The sequence below is a fragment of the Tiliqua scincoides genome, chromosome 9 (assembly GCF_035046505.1).
Source record: "Tiliqua scincoides isolate rTilSci1 chromosome 9, rTilSci1.hap2, whole genome shotgun sequence".
NCBI classification, from domain to species: domain Eukaryota; kingdom Metazoa; phylum Chordata; class Lepidosauria; order Squamata; family Scincidae; genus Tiliqua; species Tiliqua scincoides.
In genome coordinates this window covers 41,645,118-41,668,017 of record NC_089829.1, presented here as the reverse complement: position 1 = coordinate 41,668,017, position 22,900 = coordinate 41,645,118, and the positions used below count along the sequence as shown (strand labels likewise).

General features: G+C 44.3%; 1 protein-coding gene across 2 annotated transcripts in view; it reads left to right on the top strand.

Moving 5' to 3' along the window:
* CDH8 (cadherin 8) overlaps positions 1-22,900 on the top strand; it is a 276,615-nt gene that overhangs the window by 234,630 nt on the left and 19,085 nt on the right. For both annotated transcript variants that reach the window (XM_066637710.1, XM_066637709.1), the window contains exon 9: positions 3,503-3,620. In XM_066637710.1, the coding sequence (XP_066493807.1) occupies positions 3,503-3,620 (118 nt within the window). The remainder of the gene's footprint in view (positions 1-3,502; positions 3,621-22,900) is intronic.

The following is a 22,900-nucleotide window of genomic DNA, read 5'->3' as shown; positions in this document are numbered from 1 at the left end:
GTTAGGATTTGGACCCAAACAGATCAGAGCTTGGAAGAGTTAGGATCTTCTTTATTCAAAATATATTCTTTATTTTGAAAACATTTTTAAACTTACACTTATTGTAAACTTTTAATTTATTTACTTAATTAGATTTTGTCATATGGGGTGTTAAAAACTTTCCTGCTTGATGATGTCACTTCTGGCCATGACATCACTTCCAACTTAATGATGTCACTTCTGGTGGGTCCCAAAAGATTGTCATCCTAAAAAGTGGGTACCGGTGCTAAAAAGTTTGAGAAACACTGATCTATGCTATTGCCCAATGCACTATAATACATATCGCATTGTACAACCGCAGAGTGGAAATTGTGGCTAAACTATTGGTGCCAGGCCAAACATAGCAGCATTTTTTTAAATCCTTGCACCATCTGTTCCGCCCCCTTTGGCTAGCCAGCCAATCAGCTGGCAGCAAAGCCCTGCTGCCAGCTGACAGGTGGGGAAAGCCTGGCAATTATTGCTAGCGCGCCAGAGAGGCTCGCTAGCAGCTCTTTTCTGAGCTCTTCTCAAGCTGCTCAAGAAATTTCCATAGCTGGCCTTCCATTTTCACCACCTGAGGAGATGGTGGAGAACATGGGAGGGATATTTGAGATTGCCATGACATTCCACTGCTTTGGATTCCAGTTCTTTATTTGCCACCTTTCTACAGAGCAAGGCAATAAATCACAATTCACGAGGACGTGATTAAGATGCTTGTGTCATCCGATTGTATTTTTAGAATGGTATTTGCACTATACATAGCCAAAGCAATGCGTTCTGGGAGTACACTATGACAGGGCATCCACAAGTGTCTGTCTTCTTTCCTTTCTCTTCTGTTGCAGTCTCCCAATGAAAAAGTGCTAGGAAGCTCCTAAAATATTTGCCATTTTCATTAAACCCTGGGTGAGGGGCAAAGCACAGCGTCACCTTTAAGCATAGTAGGAAAGACACGGCAGTCAGACATTCTTGGACTTTGGCCAAGACCCACAAAAGAGACACATTTGCAGTCATTTGCTTGACTTCTCGGATATGATAAAATTCCTCGTTGCCTCGCATAAACGCATGGGTGAGATGAAGGTTGCTATGGGAACCTGAACTCTTAATTTCTCAACTTGGAGTATGTGAAACAACAAAAGTGACATTTTCTCAGCACTATTTCATATCGCATCCGACACATATATTTTAAGGGAGGAGGCCCCCCCAAAAAAGAACCTACGAACGAATGAAAGAAAAGCTGGATGTGAAGATGAGTGAGACTCAACTTTCCTGATCAAATTCAGTTAAAGATTTAATAGGAGCTGTAATCCAGGTTTCCCAAAAATGCAACAATTTCTCTTAATAATTCCGCATTTGCATGGCTACAGTGCAATCCTGTGCATGTCCAGAATCTGTTCCATGGGGCTTACTCCCAGGAAAGTGTGTAGAGGATTGCAGCCTCAGTCTTGCTTTAATCTCCAAGAGCAGGGAGGGAAGGAGGATTGCTGACTAATAGCTAGGCTGCATCAGGGAAGCTTCCTGAGGTTTCCCCAGTGCTTTAAACTCTGCTTCCACTAGAGGAGGGATGGGGACAAACCAGTCCCCCAAGAGATTGGGCTTCCCCTCCCCCCCTGCACTTCAGTTATTTTCCAGGGGCCAGGATTTCACCAGTCCACTACAGTCTACAGAAAACAAATGAAAGTTACAAAAGAGAAAAAACTTAATGACTAAGGAGAAATTAGTGATTTCTCAAATCACAAATGAATGATATTTTTACTGGGTTTAGAAGAATCTGAAGGGTCATCGTGTTGTCTTTTATCAGACCCAGAATGTTGAATTCAATAGATCTTGCTCTGATCCACCAACACAGTTCTCATATACTTAGCCCTGTATAGTCAATGGCAAAGAGAATAGATTGCTTTAAATTCATTTTTTTCCCCAACTAGAACATAAGTAGGCTGCAGTTTTTTCATGTTCCATACCAGCTATGTAGAGTGTACATCCTGAGCTCACCAGTAGCTGGAAAGAATCCCATTCCACACTCATTCCTCTCAATTTAGTAGATTAGCAGAATAGTAAAAACACTTGATATTTCTATCGCACTTGGGAAGTGTGCAAAAGACACCACATGCATTATCTTGATGTAGTAAGGTATTATTATCCCCATACTGCAGATGAGGAAGACTGAGGCTGGAAAGGCTTGCCTGAGACCAACTAAGTGGACTCATGTCAGAGTCAAGATTGGAACTGGGCAAGTTCTGATTCATGGTTCAATTTCTTAGCCACTAGGGTCAATCTGAGTTCTACAAGTTCTCTAGGGTCAATCTGAGTTCTCGTAAATCACATGGAGGAAACTGCCTTATGTTCATTACTTCCTTTTATAGACAGGGGGCAGGTGGACATCCAAAAGCATGATCACTTGATGTTTGGACATGGGTTCATGTAGCTAACAGGCACATTCATGTTCCCCCCTCCCTATAGTCAATGTATGTAGGGAGGATAACATCTGAACATGGTTTTAGTAAAACAATAGTAATTATACTTCTAGTGCACTTATTGTGGCAGCATTTTTGGACATCAGCGATGGTGTCTGAAGTCAGGTTTTGTTCAAGGGCCTCCCCCAATCAGAGGAACCACTTCACTCGGCTGACTCCTATACCCTCAGTAAAGGTGGCATGGATATCACCCAATGGACCACTGGGGAGGTACCATGGGGGCCCCAGTAAAGGCCCTTGCACCCATTGCAATCTAGTGCCAGCACTGGGAAACATCCAGGGCTTCATACTGATAGGTACCCCAACATGGGGCACGGTCCAGAAACTTTCAGTCTGCAAATTTCAGTAGACTTCATTGAAAGTTGGATCAAGGCAACTTATCTCCAGGGGCATATGACTGGGGTAAACCATTAGGGCCCATTTATATCATTGGGGAAAAAACCATTATGCATATACTTCGTTTTCGTCCACTAAAATCAAGAGAACTTTAGAAGCACTAAACTTTAGCCGATTCACGTTGTGGATGTCAAAATTGTACTTTTTTCTAGTCCTTTTTTTCAGAATCATTCCGTATAGGTGGAAACCTTCCGGAATACTCTCCTGCCTTTAACAGAGGTTTACTTAACAGAAGTGCAGAAGCAGTTGGTGCTAACAGCAGAGGACCTGAGGCTAATTTTAGAATTGACAAGTCTTACAACCCAATCCTATGCTGAGGCAGCTCCAGAGAGACCCATAGCAGCTGCCGAGGCTCTACCAAAGTTCCCTTACCCCATTTTTTAATGACCTCCGGCTGCTTCCTTGGCCCTTTCGGATACAGCGACGGCCATTTCAGTGCTCCTCTATTATGGCGCAACGACCAAGGATAGGATTGGGCCACAAAATTTGTCTACCTTGAGAACAACCTTTCAATTTGCAGTTCAGTGAGACATAACCTTTCTATTCTCCCAGACCTATTCTGGGCAAAGAACTGTTGTAGCCTCTCAATTTCATTTTGCTTTGTTTCCCTGCTTTAGATCATCCACACCATGAAAGCCATTGACAAAGATGACCCCAAAAATGGACACTATTTTGTGTACAACCTTCCACCAGAACTGGTCAACAACCCAAATTTCACAATTGAGAAAAATCAAGGTAAACATCACAGTGTATACTGAATGCATCCTATTGCCTTCAATGTCTCTTTGTAGCCTTTGTCCTCTTCTGTTTCTCTCGGCTGACGAGAAGTTTATGGCTCTGTAATTATTTCTTTCTTTCTGGCTCTTTTTATGGCTCTGTAATTATTTCTCTTCAGAGAATCTGGTATTGGCGCAGTTTGGAACAACTTGGATTGAAAGGAAGAAAGGTTCAGTAAATAGCTGTCCAAGCATTACACAGCTTTTCAAGAGAAATGTAACAGGTTAATGCTGAGCATCCATGATGCCTGGTGTAATATAAAATGTTGATTCTTTGATGTTATAGAAATGTGGACTTCATGCAGGGATGAGAAGATTTCTCTCCCATCATTCCTTTATTGTTCCATCCTCTGTGTTCTGCAGCAACTTGATTCTGATACAACTAGGAGAATTTCTAAAGTTAATTCCGGTTTTAAAGCGTACATAGTTTGCCATTGGTTTCTATTGCATCTGTTCATCTGCGCATCCCCCTGCCACAATATAACCATTGTGCATTGTGCCTTGATAAAACACTGCAAGCAACTTGTCTTGATATGTCCATCTATGGTGTTGCTAGGAGGGTGTGGGCTGCACTGGGTGATGCACACGAGGCAGTGACACCACTGCTGGTCAAACTTTTTTATAATCTTGGTATTTTCGAATAACACCTTCATGTTATATATCCGTCACTGCGTAATTTAATCCAGAATGCAATGAAACAAATTGTGTTGAGATAACTCTATTCTATAAAAAGTTATAGCCAAAAACCAGTGGGGGCAGGGCAATGGTACATCACCATGCCCACCGCTTGGGGCATTACCCTACCCACAGCATGGAAGGAGGCCCATCATAGGGGTGATGCACTGGACTCCGGCACTGGGTAATGCAAAAATCCCAGTGACGCCACTGGTGTCCATGTATATGATTACATCAAAATACATTCTGTGTAGTGTTTTATTGATGTGCGCATGGTCTCTGGCACACGCCACACATAGCTAAACTTGATGCAACCTGTGGCATCAGTGGTTGGCATTAGCCGGTGGCCTAAGACTGTTGCAGGTCTCACTTGGCCAACTTAACCCCTGAACCCTCAGTACCAGTGATAGCAGTGACCCCCAGTGTGCCATCAGGGGGAGGGGAGGGTCACCACAGGGGAGCCTAGCACAAACCTTTGCACCAAGTCGCCTTGCAACCTGGTGCCAACATTGCACAGTGGTCTGTAAAAAAAATCAGGGTAAAGTGTGTGTGTGTGTGTGTGTGTGTGTGTGTGTGTGTGTGTGTGTGTGTGTGTGTGTGTAAACAGAGAATCTTTAATGCAATACTTGCACTTCGGAATCAATACCAGGTAATTCAGAACTCCAAACTCTGGGGAGAAACCCAGAGGAAACTTTTTTAGATAAATAAACTGAATAAAGCATATCTAATAAAACTGAGTGAAATACTACACACAAAAAACTTTGATTCAATCATATCAAAAAGGCATAAGTATTGCCTTTTTACATATTTTAGCAACAGATGCACATTTTTAGTGCACATTTAGTACACGTGTACAAACTTGCATCAGAAATGTACAGGATGGGAAACATGAAATGAAGGAAATCAACTCTGTGACAAAGCAGACAGCTCAGTACACAATTCAGAAATCATGAATGAAGTAAATGCATTCCTTTTTTTTTTTTTTTTGGAACACACTCGTATAAATCGGAACCTGAATTTGAATGAGGACAGTTTTGGATGCATCCTTGTGTTTCAGTAGCATGGAACTTCCATTGAAAGCCTCAGTGAATCAGTAAAAAGGTTGTGGAAGTAGTGAGGTCAGCAAAGTCTGAAGGACAACTTTGTTCAGCATGGCTGTTTCGGGAGGTGAAAGGCAGGCTTTAATCCTGTTGTACTCAGGAATTGTCATTTCGTTCACACCGAGGCAGAAAGGAAGAAGGCACATTTGATTCCTCTTACCGGCATTGAGTAATACAATTTCCCCTGGCCTCCTTCCCTGGCATACAGATGTACTTGAAGGTCAGGCATCACATGGAGAGCCGTCCCAGTCTTTTGAAAGCATCGTTTTCGGTTTGTGTGTATTGTCACATCAGGGACTGCTTTTCATTGAGTTGACTGATCAAGGAACTGGCTCAGCTTAAGTCCCTTAAGCTGTGTCGATCCACAGATGGTTTGTACATATGTGTGCCGCCGCGCCGCCAACCAGCTGAATCTCCACTGATTCAGAGGCTCCCTTTCAGACTTCTCCAGGGAGGGCAAAGGGATTTGCAGAGATCCTCAGCAACTTTTAAGGGCTCATTCTTTAATATATATGAGATTTTAAAAGGGAGGGGATATGGGGCACTGTAGGACCAGGCACATCTGTTGGTTGTAGTAGTTTTGTTTGCCTTTTTATCAAAAGTCCTGGCTTTGTGAAAATTAAAAGCCAGTTTCAGTGGCTAAGAAATTGCACTGCAGATCAAAACCTCCCCCATGAGTCTCTCTGATACCATGAACTTACTTGGTGGGCAAGCTTAAATAAGGTGCTATCTCTTGTCTTCTGCTGCAATATGGGGGATAATGATACTTCCTTAACTTGCAGTGACTAGGGCCACATCAAGATAATGCTGGGCAACCTTAATGTAGCACACTTGGAGAAACACTGGTCTAACTCTTATGCCTTTAGTGGCAGTATTCCCAGATGTGTTTCAGTGGTTGTGAGATCCTTGGAAGTCAAAACTGAAATGGACGAGCCCTCTGGGGGTCATGTAAGGTAAGACCTGAGAATTAAGCAAGTTATCCCATTGCCCCCAACCCCTAGGAAGTAGTTTAGCTCAGTGGATTCCCAAACTGTGAGTTGGGGCCCACTGGTGAGTTGCAACCTGATTTTTGGTGGGTCGCGAAGGACTAGGCAGAGCCTCTAATGTAAACACAGGTCATGGTAAGATCAGATAACTAATCGCCTCAAGCCCTGAGGCTATTCCAGAATCAGATAGCTGCTTCTTTCCCTGCAAGCAGCTCAGCTCCCCGAGTTTGCAAGATAGCTGTTTACTGCCTTGCAAAGAGCCCAGTTTCTGGGGCTCGCAAGGAGCTGAGCTCCTGTGGTTTGCAAGCATTTGTAAATATAGGGAGATAAATGCGTCTTAGTTGATGCCCCTTAATAAAGAACTCCAAAGCAAAGGCTGCAATCCTAACCACACTTTCCTGAGAATAAGCCCCATTGAACAAAATAGGACTTACTTCTGAGTAGACCTGGTTAGGATTGTGCCCCAAAACAAATAAAAAACAGATTTTATAAGTTTTTTGTTTGTTTTAATTTTTCAGGAATAAAAATGGGAAAGGTAGGCGAGCATTCATTAAAGTTCATTAGGGCTGCTTCATTATGAGAAATGCATTGGGTTTTTTAGTAAATAAATAAATAAATAAACAAATAAAAATATTATTGCTTTAAGAAAATAATTTTTTTCCCCTAGAACTCCTTTTTTAAAGTCTCATAAACCTAGGTGGGTCCCGATAAGAGTGTCATTTTAAAAAGTGGGTCCTGATGCTAAAAAAATTTGGGAACCCCTGGTTTAGCTTATTTCTCTGTCAAATGCAAATTCAGTATGCCCCACACTCATGAGCCCTGTGGCCCTCTATAAATCCCCCAAATCTCGTCCTCTTTTAGTGACACATACTAGACTGCTCCGTTGACCACAGGGATATAAAAACAAGAGGTCTGTTCCTCTCCCCACCTTCTGGCACCTGGAGAGCTGCGTAAGAAGCACACATGGATCCAAGAACCCAGTGGCTCTTGGGAAATGTAGTTAAGTTCCATTGATTTCAAGGGCTGCTGGAGAAGCTCACCATTTCTGAACCAGGTAAGGATCGGGATGCACACCATATAGCAAAGTGTGCCTCAGAGACTCCTGTCGAAGCCTGGATACAGCAGGCTTTGCCGGCGTCTCCAGAAATCAATGGGACTTAACTTCCAAATAAATATATCCAGAAGCAGCAAGCCAGGGTGACAGGACATGCAGGTTTCTTTTGAGCTTACCTGATTGGTCCTTAGTGCCCATTAACCTTCCCCCTCCAATCTGTGACCCTTTGGAGTCTTCCTCCTCCCTCCTCTGAAGCCATGAGCAGAGGGACTCAGACCTTTGTAATTGTTTGTCTCCTCGCACAATATGTGCAATGCTATTTTTGTGTGACTAATTGCACTGCATTAGGGAGGTAACCTTTTCCCTGCAAGAGCAAAGTCAAAGCTGGCTTGCCGAATGGATTTTTTTTTTTTTGCGGGGGGGGGGGGGTAATCATTAGGTACATAAGAAATAACAACAACAACAACAACAACAACAACAACAACAGGTATTTAAATACCGCCTTTCTTGGTCTTTATTCAAGACTTTATTCAAGGCGGTTTACATAGGCAGGCTTTATCTAAATCCCTATTAAATAGGGATTTTTACAATTTCAAAGAAGGTTCTTTCTTTCAAGAACCACTACATTCAGGTGTTTCATTCCGATCTGGCTTCACATTCTGGCCTCCATCCTCCCACGCTCAGAGCAGATGGAATAGCTCGGCTTCAGCTTCTCAGCTGCTTCAAGGTCGCACGGTGCCGGTGGCCTCGAACTGGCGACCTTGTGGATGTTATCTTCAGGCAGAAGGAGGCTCTACCCTCTAGACCAGACCTCCTGCCCACAAATTTGTCCCACAAACTTTCATGGCTACCCTCATCCATTTTAAAAGAAAAAAGCTAGCATCATGAATCTCAGGTTATCTGCTCACTGGCAATTTTGGTATATTTCAATCCAAGCCAAGGTGATGACGACAACTTGAAGAAGGCAAGCAAGGGTGACATTCTTCACGAAACGGGCTGAGCCAACACGCCCCTCGGGATTCCTCAGCAGTACCGGACGTGCCCTGGGGCAAAGTTCTGTGATGCCGCCCTCACACCATGCCGCCGCCATACTTACCCAGCACAAAGGAGCCTCACACGGCGTTAACCACTCAGAAAGCATTTCTGAGGCTTCCCCATGGTCTTAAACAGTACCAGAAGTACTGAAGTACTGTCTAAGACAGTATTGGAAGCTTCAGAAGGCTTCCCGAGCATCTACAATGCTGCTTGGGGTGTATGGGCCCCTGCCACACCTCCAGGCCCACCAGTGCATTTCAGTGTCTTTGAAAATGGTGTGGTCTTTTCTGCTATTTTGGGTAAAAGGGCAGATTTTCTTTTTTAAGGGAGTCCTACTGTTAATGGAGAAAAGAAAAGACCTTCCTGTTAATGGAAAAGCACAATGTATTTGTGGCTTTTCAAATGACATTTTGAGAAAATCCTGATGATCCCCCTATTTGTGTGCACTCTGTTATTACAAAACCGAGACACTTCCAGCCAAAACCCTTTTTTTAAATAATGCATGAAGGGGAAAAAAAGTCTCCTTCATTCCCCAAACTCACATTAAATGCAGCTAATTAATAAGTGGAAATCCTAATCAGCTGACAACTTTGCAGTTTTATTGCTTTTCTCATTGCAGTAATGATGCTTTGATCCACTCCAGTTTCTGTCGAGTGTTTTTTATTATTAAGTTGGGAATCACTTTTGTAGCAGAAAGTAGTATTAGAACTAGATGTCTGTTTCCCTGCTTACCTCTGACGTATGTATACCTTTATTTTTCACAATTTTATGCAAACCTTTCTTCCAAGAAACTTGGGCTTCCTTTTGTTCTCCTAACAACCCTGTGAGATAGGTGAGGCAGAGAGATAGTGATTGGTCCAAGGTCACCCAGGAAGGTCACTCACCCACCCGAGGTCACTCAGGATTGGCCCAAGGTCACCCACTTCATGACTGAGCAGGGATTTGAACCTGGATTTTCCAGGACAAAGTCCACCTCCCAAACCACAACACCATCCTGGCTCTCTTTATATCGTTTCACTGTCCACTGCAAAATCCAGATGCCTTGGAAGAATAGCAAGATGGGAGAGTAAAGAAATGACCAGGTCACCAGTTGATTGACTGAGATTCCAGGCATATATCAGAGTCAGTGCTGCTCAATCCCTCTCTCCCCAAGGCCAGTGGCAGTGGAGTCTTTCCTCTGCTGTGCCTCGCACCCTTATCTACACGCAGAGGCTCCTTTGCCATAAAGAGGAGGATGCTCCCAGTGTCTGCTGGAAAGGCTGGGAGGAGCCCATCATCTGCTATCAGAAAGCATAGGGGACACAGTGGGACAGCGCTCCACTGTGGTACAGGGCTTTGCCCAAGGGACTCTAACAACCTGGTACTTGCACTAGTTGGCATTATCACTCATGGTTCTGTTATGGTTCTATTATTATTGTCAGACTTTAGCTCTGAATGTTTATATCCATTCATTCATTCATTCATTCTTACACAGTAACCCAAGAAAGGTTCACAACATAGAATTGAGATCTAGAGGCAGCAAAGTAGATTTTGTCTGATGTGCTCACAGCCAAGAGGGGAGTTTGAAAATGGGCCAGTGGTTAATTTTGGAAGGAAAAAAGGTCACATTTCAGTGGTTCAGCACATTCTTGGCACACCAAAGGCATCTGACTCAGACTCTGGAACCGTCACTCCCTGGCTTTCATGTTTTGAGGCTGGGGAGGACTTTCCCTCAGCCCGAGACCCTGAAGAACTACCAGTCAGAGTTGCCAGCGCTGACCTCAATGAATCAATGGGTCCACTCAGTATAAAGTCGTTTTCTGTGATGATTCCGTCCACTGGGAAACTCTGGATTGCTCGTATCTGTGAGACGAGCACTGACCGGGCAGGGGTGGGTAATCGAAATCCTTTAATTGGCAACTTTTCTTCCACATGCTTCTTGAGCTATGCGCAGTCAGCTTCTGCTCCAGTGCTCTGCTTTATGCTGAAACAACACCTCTTGCGGAGCCAAACGCTCCATTTGCTGCTTGTGATCAGTCTGTCTTTCCGTCACAGCTTGACAGGTGCCTTCTGGGTCTTTGAAAGACTGTCCTTTCCCTGATATCTAACTTGGAGAGCTAACAGATGTTGTTATCATGATGAACTGAACATTGTCCCTTTGCTTTCTCTCTAGACAGATTTGGGTAACTCACTGACCCTGGGTGCAAATTGCTTTAGCAAGCACATTGCCAATCATATCTGTATGTCAGCAGAGCACATGGCTGTGTGAACCTCTGAACATGAACGAGAAAACCTACCCTGTTTTTTTTTTTGTTTTCATGCCATGCAGATTGAGAGGATCTTCAGGAAGCTTTTTGTTTCTAATGGTTGGTATCCCTTGACATTTCTTCATCCAAGGGGGAAAATAAGAACAGACAAAGTACTCCACTGCCAGTGAGTGCAGAGAAGGTGCTGGCACAATTCCCGTGCACTAGACCTGGTATGGAAGCAGTGGGTGTGGATGAAATGGGGTGGAGATCAGGGATTTGGAGGTGTGTTGGGACAAGCAGAGAGGGTGGATATTGGCAGTGATGGCTTTGCCAATATCCTCCATTCAGGCCGCCACACAGAACCTGACACACCCCCTTGCCTCTACTCAGACTAAAGAGCTGGTGCTCATCTGAGTAGACCTATTGGGGTTCATGCCAGAGCAGAGTCAGATAAGCAAAAGACATGTTTACTTACTTCTCTGCCTTGCATGGTCTCTGGTCACCTGTAGGACATGGCAGAGCTTGCACCAGTGCCACAGTGCCCTGCGAGCAGCTTTTAGTTAAGATTGGGACCTTGGATGCTATGCTGGCTGCAGGAGAGATTTTTCCGGTGGCACTTTTGTTAATGTGATGCGTCTTCCTCAAATGACTGTAATTTACTGGAGAAAAAAGCCTTGTCAAAAATGTAGAGAGGGCTGAACTTCTTCATTAGCACTCCAGTTCCTTATTTGTAATGCGAGCTCATCAGGGTTAAGCACATGCTCCTGAATTGGTAATGGATTTCGTCAGCTGCCTTGCTCGTTTGCCTAGGTACGTAAGGGAGTTGTGCGACCAGGCTTCTGTGAATAGGAATTAATTTGGGTTTAATTACGCACTGGGACAAGATGGTCATCCTTATCTCACTAGCAGAATCTTGGCAGGAATCCCAGTTCTGTTGACATGGGCAGCTTGGAGAGGAACAGTGGAATTTTCAATGTGATTCACAGGGTGTGGTTTCATTTACCAGCCAGTGTGTTGCAGTTGACATCCAAGCTAGGCAGAGGGTAGGGGGAGAGAAGCCCTTGGAATGAGGATAGTGTGTTATTGGGTCCAGGAGGTCACAACAGGGGATTCACCGGGCTTTGTCTCAGAGTGCTGTATACACTAAGACTCCTAACACTTTTTCTGGTTCCATTCCAGAGCCCTGTCTGGAAGTCAGAGCATATGTAGGTCAAAACAGTTGGCTCTTGCAAGGCCAGCGCTATTGAAGATGTGCAAAAATGTTGCAATGGACGAGCTATGCCTGCACCAAAGCACCAAAGCAGCCATCTGTCTGTAATAGACATCTATAACATTGGCAACCTGTAAGGTCATGGAGTGACATCAGAGTCCACACTTTGTGCCACTGGATTCCAAGGCTCCCAAAGACTTTCCTATTTCTCACCCAAGCATGTGTTGTATTAATGTGGACAAAAATTACAAAGCAATATCTATATGCAATGCACATCCTGAAAATCCAAAATACATAGCAGTTATTCATAGAGATTCTGACAAATGTCATCGGTGGAATGCCACAATAAATAATGAGTAATCGTATTACATTTATAAAACAGGGCTGATGAATCTAAGTTTATATCAGTGATCAGCTTAGGACTTTTACACGTTTCTCCTTGTGTAAGGGATATTTAATGCTGCAGACCCAGTCCTATCCAGCGATAGAATAATAATAATAATAATAATAATAATAATAATAATAATAATAATAATAATAATAATAATACTACAGGTATTTATATACCGCCTTCCTTGGTTGTCAGATTTCTCCTCAGACTTTATTAACATAAGAACAGCCCCACTGGATCAGGCCATAGGCCCATCTAGTCCAGCTTCCTGTATCTCACAGTGGCCCACCAAATGCCCCAGGGAGCACACCAGATAACAAGAGACCTCATCCTGGTGCCCTCCCCTGCATCTGGCATTCTGACATAACCCATTTCTAAAATCAGGAGGTTGCGCATACACATCATGGCTTGTACCCCATAATGGATTTTTCCTCCAGAAACTTGTCCAATCCCCTTTTAAAGGCGTCTAGGCTAGACGCCATCACCACATCCTGTGGCAAGGAGTTCCACAGACCGACCACACGCTGAGTAAAGAAATATTTTCTTTTGTCTGTTCTAACCCGCCCAACACTCAATTTTAGTGGATGTCCCCTGGTTCTGGTATTATGTGAGAGTGTAAAGAGCATCTCCCTATCCACTCTGTCCATTCCCTGCATAATTTTGTAAGTCTCAATCATGTCCCCCCTCAAGCGTCTCTTTTCTAGGCTGAAGAGGCCCAAACGCCGTAGCCTTTCCTCATAAGGAAGGTGCCCCAGCCCCGTAATCATCTTAGTCGCTCTCTTTTGCACCTTTTCCATTTCCACTATGTCTTTTTTGAGATGCGGCGACCAGAACTGGACACAATACTCCAGGTGTGGCCTTACCATAGATTTGTACAACGGCATTATAATACTAGCCGTTTTGTTCTCAATACCCTTCCTAATGATCCCAAGCATAGAATTGGCCTTCTTCACTGCCGCTGCACATTGGGTTGACACTTTCATCGACCTGTCCACCACCACCCCAAGATCTCTCTCCTGATCTGTCACAGACAGCTCAGAACCCATCAGCCTATATCTAAAGTTTTGATTTTTTGCCCCAATGTGCATGACTTTACACTTACTGACATTGAAGCGCATCTGCCATTTTGCTGCCCATTCTGCCAGTCTGGAGAGATCCTTCTGGAGCTCCTCACAATCACTTCTGGTCTTTACCACCCGGAAAAGTTTGGTGTCGTCTGCAAACTTAGCCACTTCACTGCTCAACCCTGTCTCCAGGTCATTTATGAAGAGGTTGAAAATCACGGGTCCCAGGACAGATCCTTGGGGCACACCGCTTTTCACCTCTCTCCATTGTGAAAATTGCCCATTGACACCCACTCTCTGCTTCCTGGCCTCCAACCAGTTCTCAATCCACGAGAGGACCTGTCCTCTAATTCCCTGACTGTGGAGTTTTTTCAGTAGCCTTTAGTGAGGGACCGTGTCAAACGCCTTCTGAAAGTCCAGATATATAATGTCCACGGGTTCTCCCGCATCCACATGCCTGTTGACCTTTTCAAAGAATTCTGTAAGGTTTGTGAGGCAAGACTTACCCTTACAGAAGCCATGCTGACTCTCCCTCAGCAAGTCCTGTTCGTCTATTCAAGGTGGTTTACATGGGCAGGCTGTTCTAAATCCCTGTAGGGATTTTTACAATTGAAGAAGGTTCTGTCTTTCAAGAACCACAACATTTCAGATGAATCTTTTATTATCTGGTATCACATTCTGGCCTCCAGTTTCCTCCTATGCAGGCTGACAAGCAGCTCCTTCATATCTCACTTGAAGGGCAGCCAAAGAGCAGGTGGAATAACCTGGCTGGGCTTGTCAGCTGCTTCCAGGTCTCGCCATTCACAGTGCCAGTGGCCTCGAACTGGCGACCTTCGGATGTTATCTTCAGGCAAACAGAGGCTCTACCCTCTAGACATAAGAACATAAGACCTCCATAAGAACATAAAACATAAGAGCCCCTCTGGATCAGGTCAATGGCCCATCTTGTCCAACTTTCTGTATCTCACGGTGGCCCAGCAGATACCCCAGGGAGAACACAAGGCAATAAGAGATCTTCATCCTTGTGCCCTCTCTTGCATCTGGAATTCTCAATTAGCCTACTTCTAAACTTAGGAGGTTGCACATACCCATCATGGCTTGTAACCTGTGGTGAACTTTTCCTCCATCAATCAGTCCTATCCCCTTTAAGACATCTCGGCCAGATGCCATCACCACATCATGTGGCAAGGAGTTCCACAGTTTAATCACACGCTGGGTAAAGAAATATTTTCTCTGTCCTAACTCTCCCAGCACTCGGTATTAGTGGATGTCCCTGGTTCTGGCGTTTTGTGAGAGGGAAAAGACCATGCTGGATTTAGGGCTCAGCATCCGCTACATCCAGCATGATCCAGGGACCAGAATGACCAGGAGGAATAAGAAGTGAAATATTTAACTTACCTTTCCTGGCCACTACATGGTCTCTGATGTCACTCTTCAGATCTACACCAGATCTTTTGCTGTAATAGCGCTATTGAGCCTGCTGGGGGCATGTCCAGCCTTGGATGGGGTTTCAGAATGCAGCAGACGCTGTTGCTGCCACAGACCACCCCCAGTGCACCCAGATCAAGTGTGTAACCAGTTTGCACTGTAGCCAGAGGCACATGGCTTTTTGGCTGCTGCACTGCAGGCAGAGAGACTGCCATGATGTCAGTGTAACCAGGACTGAGCCATTGAGTCTCCTTCACTGCTGAGCATGTAAGAGTGAAGGCGTCTGGGCAGGCAACAGCATGCTTTCCAGAAGGAAAATGATAGTAGAATATTTGCACCAACTTTTCAATGTTTTGATACTTCCCTGGTATCGCGTGCTTCTGTCCCTCCTTGTTCCATCTTACTCTTTTCCCCTTAGACTGTCCCTTCTTCGACAAGGGACACATCTGGCTAGAATCTTGTAGGAGATGGTTGGCCATCCTTTCTTATGTTGCTCGGCAATGCTTTTTGATGGAAAAGAAATGACTTGTATAACTTCTATAAGCAATCCAAAGATGGCCTCTCCCCCCCCCCCGCCCAACAGAAAATCTCACTTGAACCCCAGGGCCAGAAGAGGGAATCTGTCTGTCCAAAGCCACCCTTCAATTAACCCCAAGCTATCCATTTTGTTACACTCCCACATTTTCACATGCTCATATGCTGGCACACACAGGCACACACTTTCCCCACCCCTGTCTGTTCTGTCCAGCTAAAACCTCACTCACTCCTCTCCTGTATCCAGGATGCGGGATTCCAGCCATCCAGATCCCATCTCCTTCGCCAAAAGCCAGAGGTAATCCATCAAGGTTTCATTGGACTGGACAGGCCAACCCGATGAATCAAGCCCACAAAGAGGGGGATATCTGGTAAGCTGTTTGTCCTCTTAGGCATCCTTAGGCTCTTTTTCAGTTATGCTGTTTTGCTTTGATTTAATCTGTGAATGGAACACCCTTACCCCTGTCTCTCACCTAAGGCAGAGAAAAGGGGCTCCAGCTACCTTCAAAGCCTCGGGCAAGAGTTACAAGCGTTTGAAAGCTGACAGCAGCATAACCACAAACCTAACAAGTCCCACCTAGAAACAAGGACACTCTAGTCAGAACAGACCTGTGGCTGTGATTTAGTGCTGAGATATACTCTATTTGGTTCTGGCATGACACCAAGTCAATATCTTAGGGCAGTAGTTCCCAAACTTACCTGGCTCATGACACCTCTACCGCCTCTTCTTTCTGGCTGAGCCAGGCATTGCCACCTAGAATCTCATGAAATCTCATGAGATCCAAGGTGGTGGCACTCAAATCTCATGAGATTTAGTGAAATCCAAGATGGCAGAGCCCAGGTCTCATAATATTTGGGCACCACCCCATCTTGGATCTTGCAAGATTTCATGAGATCCAAGTTGGTGGTACCCCAGGGGGAACAGATAGGAGGGGCAACTGGGGACATCCCATGCTGCCCTGTGTGCCACCTCACCCTTAGGCTTTGCATTGCACACTTTGGGGATCCCTGTCTTAGGAATTCCTGGAGAGCAGGGACAAGGAGCTGATGAATGGGCTAGTCAGTTGCTCCTCCTCATAATGAATTTCAGGACAAGTCTATCCTCGACATGAGGTGTTAACTATCTTCATTCCTTCTTTCATGAACATTTCTGGGGACAATGGCATATCCTAATCTTTTCACCTATGAGATGCTGCTGTAAAGGGGCACAGCTAGAATTTTAGCCACCACCTTGCCGAGGACAGGCTCTCATCCATCTCCTCCACACCAACTGCTAACAGACAGGGACTGAAATATCCCTGACAGGTCACAGTTCCTCAACTTTGACTTTTCACTTCTGCTATTAAAGAAAGTGCCTTGGAACCATGGGATTTACTAGAAGGGATCAGACTTGCAGTTAATCTAGTCCATTCGCCTGTCACCGGCAAATGACTAACAATTATTCACTAGCTGGGGTCTCACTGAATCCTTTGAGTTTTGACTTCATCTTTTCCTCAATACACTCGATTCTTCTCATATTCCACTGATAACACTTTAATGCCAATATCTGGAAAGTATATGCAAGAGGGCAATCTTACTTCAGCAGGAATATAGATCTTTGCAGAAAAGTATATTGAAGTATCACCCTCATGATACTGTTTCATGTATATATATCCAAGACTGATTTTGACTAGAAAAGAGACGCCTAGAAAAGAGACGCCTGAGGGGGGACATGATTGAGACATACAAAATTATGCAGGGGATGGACAGAGTGGATAGAGAGATGCTCTTTACAGTCTCACATAACAACAGAACCAGGGGACATCCACTAAAATTGAGTGTTGGGAGAGTTAGAACAGACAAGAGAAAATATTTCTTTACTCAGCGTGTGGTCGGTCTGTGGAACTCCTTGCCACAGGATGTGGTGATGGCATCTGGCCTGGACGCCTTTAAAAGGGGATTGGACAAGTTTCTGGACGAAAAATTCATTACGGGGTACAAGCCATGATGTGTATGCGCAACCTCCTGATTTTAGAAATGGGTTATGTCAGAATGCCAGATGCAAGTGAGGGCACCAGGATGAGGTCGCTTGTTATCTGGTGTGCTCCTGGGCCATTTGGTGGGCCGCTGTGAGATACAGGAAGCTGGACTAGATGGGCCTATGGCCTGATCCAGTGGGCTGTTCTTATGTTCTTATGACTTGATTCATAAGTCATAATTCATTATCTGGATTGTTGGTAATGGCATGTTGACCAAGAGTCAATTCTGTTTCCTTCTATGCAGGGCCTAGGAGAAGGGGGTAAAGGGGGTAATTTGTACATGGGTCCAGGATAAGAAAAGGGGACCAGGAGCCAAAGGAAGGGGCCCAGAAATTTCCTGGGATCTTACGTTTTCCTATCTACTCAGACTTGTTGCCCACATGGGATGCTGGGGACACTACCACGAGTGTGTGGCTACAGCTTACTGCAGCGACTGGCAAGTCATATATGTTGGACCAAGGAATGCAGACATGATTCTCCTTAACACAGTGTCAAGTCTAGGAGGAAACTGCCTGCTTTGGCTTGTGGATCTGCTTACCATGAAGGGGTGTATAGGAACTCAGGGACACAGCTGCGGGACTACAGCTGCTGCAGAAGCAAGTTTTGGTTTGCACAGGACACTTTCCATCCTGGTGTGAGCCTAATTATTATGCTAATTTTCTACATGATTTTTTTTTTCTCTATTTAAAAGATTTTTAGAGAGACTTAGGAGTGTGTTTGGTTTTCCATAATACTGTATCTAGCTGCTGATGGCACATGGGCTCAAAGACTTTTCCAGCTGTCTCCACCCTCCCTGCACCCTGTTTTGCCCCTCCCAGCCCCCATTCTGCTCCCCCATCACCATCCTCCCCTATTCTGATTCACCCCTCCCAGTGTTGTACTGTGACCTGTGAGCTGGTTCAGGCTACGTTTTTATGTGCACATGCCCTGATTCCTCCCCCTTTCTGGTTACTATTGAACCACCTTTAAAAACTACCCCCCCTCCATATATGATGAGGGGGAAAAAAAGAATAATCAAGAAGGGAGGGAAGGATCCAGTGCATTTGTGCTGCACAACATACAGGGCTATTACTTCATTGGGCTGATTTGGGGTGGGGGGTTATTGTCCACATCAGCCTCATATGTGCTACAGTGCTTCATGAAGCTGGAAAAAGACAGTTCAGAAGTTCAGTTCTGGTACAAAACCCAATGGGCTTCAGATTTTTTTCTCGCTTCCTCCCCACCATATACGACATCATCTGTTTGTCGATAAAAATGCAATAAAGTGGGCCAGACTGCATCGGTTTAAAGCAAGAAGAAAAGATTGAAGAAACCCAAATTGGGGGGGGGGGGGAGAGTGGCAGCAATTATTAGCAGGGGGGGAAGGGCAGAAATAAACAATCTAGAGAAGTGGTTCTCAAACTTTGGATCCGAGACCCACCAGTGGGTTGTGACCCAATTATTGGTGGCTTGTGAAACTGACAGGGCAGAGTAGGCTATGTCACTGTTATTCAAACCATGAGGTGCAGCTCTTTAGGGCGGTGCCAGGAACTCAAAGGGGAGGCGCGGGATGTCCTCTCACAGAGATACGGTCACACCCCTGGGCAGAATAGGAGCCCGTCTTCTGCCCGTCATCTGCGCCTTTTTAAAAAGCAGAACAAAGGGGTGTTGCTCAGCTGCGAGAGTGGCTGCTGCCGCCCCACCCTCTTCCGAGCACGCTCCGCTTGCAGTCCTTAACCCTCGCTGATCCTTGTCTGGTTGGTTCCTAGTTCCCAGCCTGGAATCGCTTCTCATCTAAGTGAAATCTCTCTTTTCAACCCCTCCCTCTTCCCCCTTTCAATCTCCAAACCTTCCCACTTTCCTCCCCCTCCCCAAATAAAACACTTCCTATTTTACCAGTCATCAGGACTCTTAAAGTTGCTTCCATGCAGTTGGCAAAGGGGGGGGGAGAGAGAGAGAGAGAGAGAGAGAGAGAGAGAGAGAGAAGCACACACTTTACTTGGCCAGGAGCAGAAAAAGGGTACTGTTTTTAAAGTGATTTATTAATCTTGTTGTTTGACTGAAGAGGAAAGGCTGTATTTTTAAAGTGATGAATCTTGCTATTGAAGGGAATACTTATCAACCATGATGAAGTGATTGCCAGCACAATCCTATCCACACTTTTAAGCCCCATGGACTCTAATGGGACTTACTTCTGAGTAGACATGCATAGCTTGAGCTGTGCATCTCCTAGTATAGGAGACAAATCAGCTTCCTAACCAAACCCTTATCAGCTCTGATATATTTTCATGGTCTATTTTGGTTTTCCCCACCAGCTGTTGGAAGAATTTAATTTCATTAAATTAATAAAGGGTTGAATCCTATCCGAGGAGAATGGGAGAAATGACTAGTTGGATTGGGGTCCACAGGGGTGTGTGTATGAAATGTTGGTCAGACTGGGTGTCACAAAGTTCATTTGATAAAACAATTCTATTGGTATGCTTACAAAGTTTTAAAAAATGAGTCCTCCTGGACCAGACAGAATACAGAATCTACCTACTCCAGCATCCCGTCTCCAACAGTGATCAGCAGCTGATCATTTATAAAGCATGTATATTGCTGTGTATTAATAATATATTTTTAAGATCTGCATTTAATTAATGATATGATTAATATAATTAATATTAATATAGTTAATATATAGTTAATATTTAATATTATATTATAATAGTTAATATTTCTGGCCACTTCCTGTTTAATGATGTCACTTCCAGCCCTCAGGAACATGATGGGGAGTCATGGCCAACAGCCATGGGGGTCAAGGGAGCCACTGGCCAGAAAAGTTTGAGTACCACTAGGCTATGTGCATCAAAGGTTAAACAATCTGCTACTTGCCCAGTCACCATTATAACCACACCCCTTGGCATTTATAAATCAGGCAGCCTCTAGGGCAGGGGTGTCAAACATAAGGCATGTGGGACGAATGTGCCCCCCCTCGGAAGCAATATATGTGGCCCCTGCTATAATTGGGCTTTCCCAACTTGGTAATTGGGCTCTTTCATATCTTGAAAAAATAAAAATGATTTGCACATTTTCTCTTCTGTCATTTGCAGCTCATGAGTTTCAATGTGAGAACCAAGTGCTTATTTCTGGCTATCACCTGCTGAATGATGTCACTTTCTGCTGAATGATGTCACTTCCAGCCTTCAGCAGGGACCAGGAATGTTCACTTTAGCCCTCTGTATGAAACAAGTTTGACATCCCTGCTCTGGGGTCTCTGAAAAGCCTCTGGGCTAGAGTTTTATCATTACAAGTAGCAGTATTATTTTTTTTAAGCGTAACTGATATTGCTCAGAATAAGATAAATCAGTGCAGCAACATAACAAAATGTCCTTGTGGTAGTAAAAAATCACAATCGATACATGGAAGAAGATGCTTTATGGTGAGTCAGCCCAGATGATTTTCTGGTTCACTGTTGTTTTTGCTCTGACCGGCAGAAGCAGTTCAGGGCCTTAAGGAAGGATCTTTACCAGCATCCTGACTTAAGATGGTTTTCACTGGAGATTGAATCTGGGCCGTTCTACACACAAGCAAGTGCTCTAGTGATGAACACTCTCATGCAACATCTCCCTGCGCTCCATCTCCCCAATATCATTGACTTTGGCTAACAGGCTTCCACGTTCTCAGTTGAGAGCTTTCTTATCTCACCTTGCTATGCTTAAAATGCTTTTAACATTCAAGGGAGACCTGGCTGATGGTCCTATCTCTGTTGCAGGTAAAGTACAGGGCCTTGTCAGTAGTGGCACCCAACAGTGGAATTGTAACCCAGTGGAAATTGAGCTGGCTTCCTTTCTGTCAGTGTTTAAACCAGTGATTTTCAACCCTGTTCATCTCATGGCACACTGACAAGGTACTAAAATTGTCAAGGCACACATCAGTGTTTTGACAATTGACAAGGCACACTGTGCTGCCAGCAGGGGGCTCACATCCCCCAATGGCCCTACTAATAGACGACCTTCCCCCAAACTCCCACGGCACACCTGCAGACCATTTGCAGCGCACCAGTGTGCCACGGCACAGTGGTTGAAAATGGATGGTTTAAGTGGTAGGCTTAAGATGGTGCTGTGTGTGAGAGAGAAAGAGTGAGTGAGTGAGAGAGAGGTGGCTGAAATGAAACCGGTACCAGTTTTGCATTTCATTTGCATTTTTTGTATATTTTTTTGAGGTTTGTGCAGGCTATAGCGTGACAATATACTTAATATTCTCCAACTGTGACTTGTGAGTGAGAATCTGAATTAATGTCTCAGTGCCCTGCCAGCTATACTTTTTATTTGTTTTTTATTTTTTTTATATTTTACTGTTCTCAACTTTTTTTTTGGGGGGGGGGGGGAATTGGAGTCCAGTAAATGATGACTTGCAGTCAGCCTGCATTTGAAGGTCTCGAAAGCAGGCAAATATTCTTCGTCCGGAACTATTATCTAACCAAAGGCATGGGAGAGTGGGGAGGAAAATGTAAAGACATTTCATTGGTCACCAGCCATTATTATTATTATTATTATTAAATTATTATTAACAGTATTTATATACCGCTTTTCAACTAAAAGTTCACAAAGCGGTTTACAGAGAAAAATCAAATAACTAAATGGTTCCCTGTCCCAAAAGGGCTCACAATCTAAAAAGATGCAAATGAATACCAGCAGATAGATAGATAGATAGATAGATAGATAGATAGATAGATAGATAGATAGATAGATAGATAGATACTTTATTTACGGTCATCCGACCAGCTAGTCACAAACAACAAAACAAAATACACAGAATTAAAACCAACACCCAGTTACACATATGTAAAATCATAAAATCAGAGATTTACACTCTCAAAAATACCAGCAGACAGCCACTATCTATTATTAGACAGCCACTATCCACTATTATCACCTTTTAGTGGATAAAAGCATCTGCCTGCATAGTGAAGTCTTTCAGCAAGTGATATAATCACTTACCTGTGGCTTTTACATCTTGCTTGTGCTTGCAGACTTGCTAGAATTGCTAAGAATGGTGGGACTCCATTCAAGCTGTTCTAACACAATAGTCTGTTTCACGGAATAGTCTTGCCACTCAAATATACGTCTTCAGTATTGTGCTCCATCATCTTCTTCCCTAGGGAAGACAAAGCTCACCTTTGTGCTGTTCCACCCACTGTTTCCTCCTGTCCTCAGCATCCTTAGGTCTTCATATTCTGCCTAATATTGGACTGGGCAAAAGAGTACACATATGAATAGGAGGGTAAGTACAGGCGTGCCCCCCCCCAATATCCACAGATCCAGTATCCCCAGTTTCAATCATCCATGGTTCAATCCGTGGTTCAAAAATTCTCCCATCGTGCAAATGATGTTTATCCATAGCTTCCATGTCCATGGGAATTGGGGAACATATCCCCCCTAGATATGGGGAGGAGGTGCATGTTTACTATCATCATTCCAGCATAGAATTCAGTTGCTTGAGCATGTTGGCTTTCATTAAAAAAAGAATTAAAAAATAACATCTTAGTCCTCATG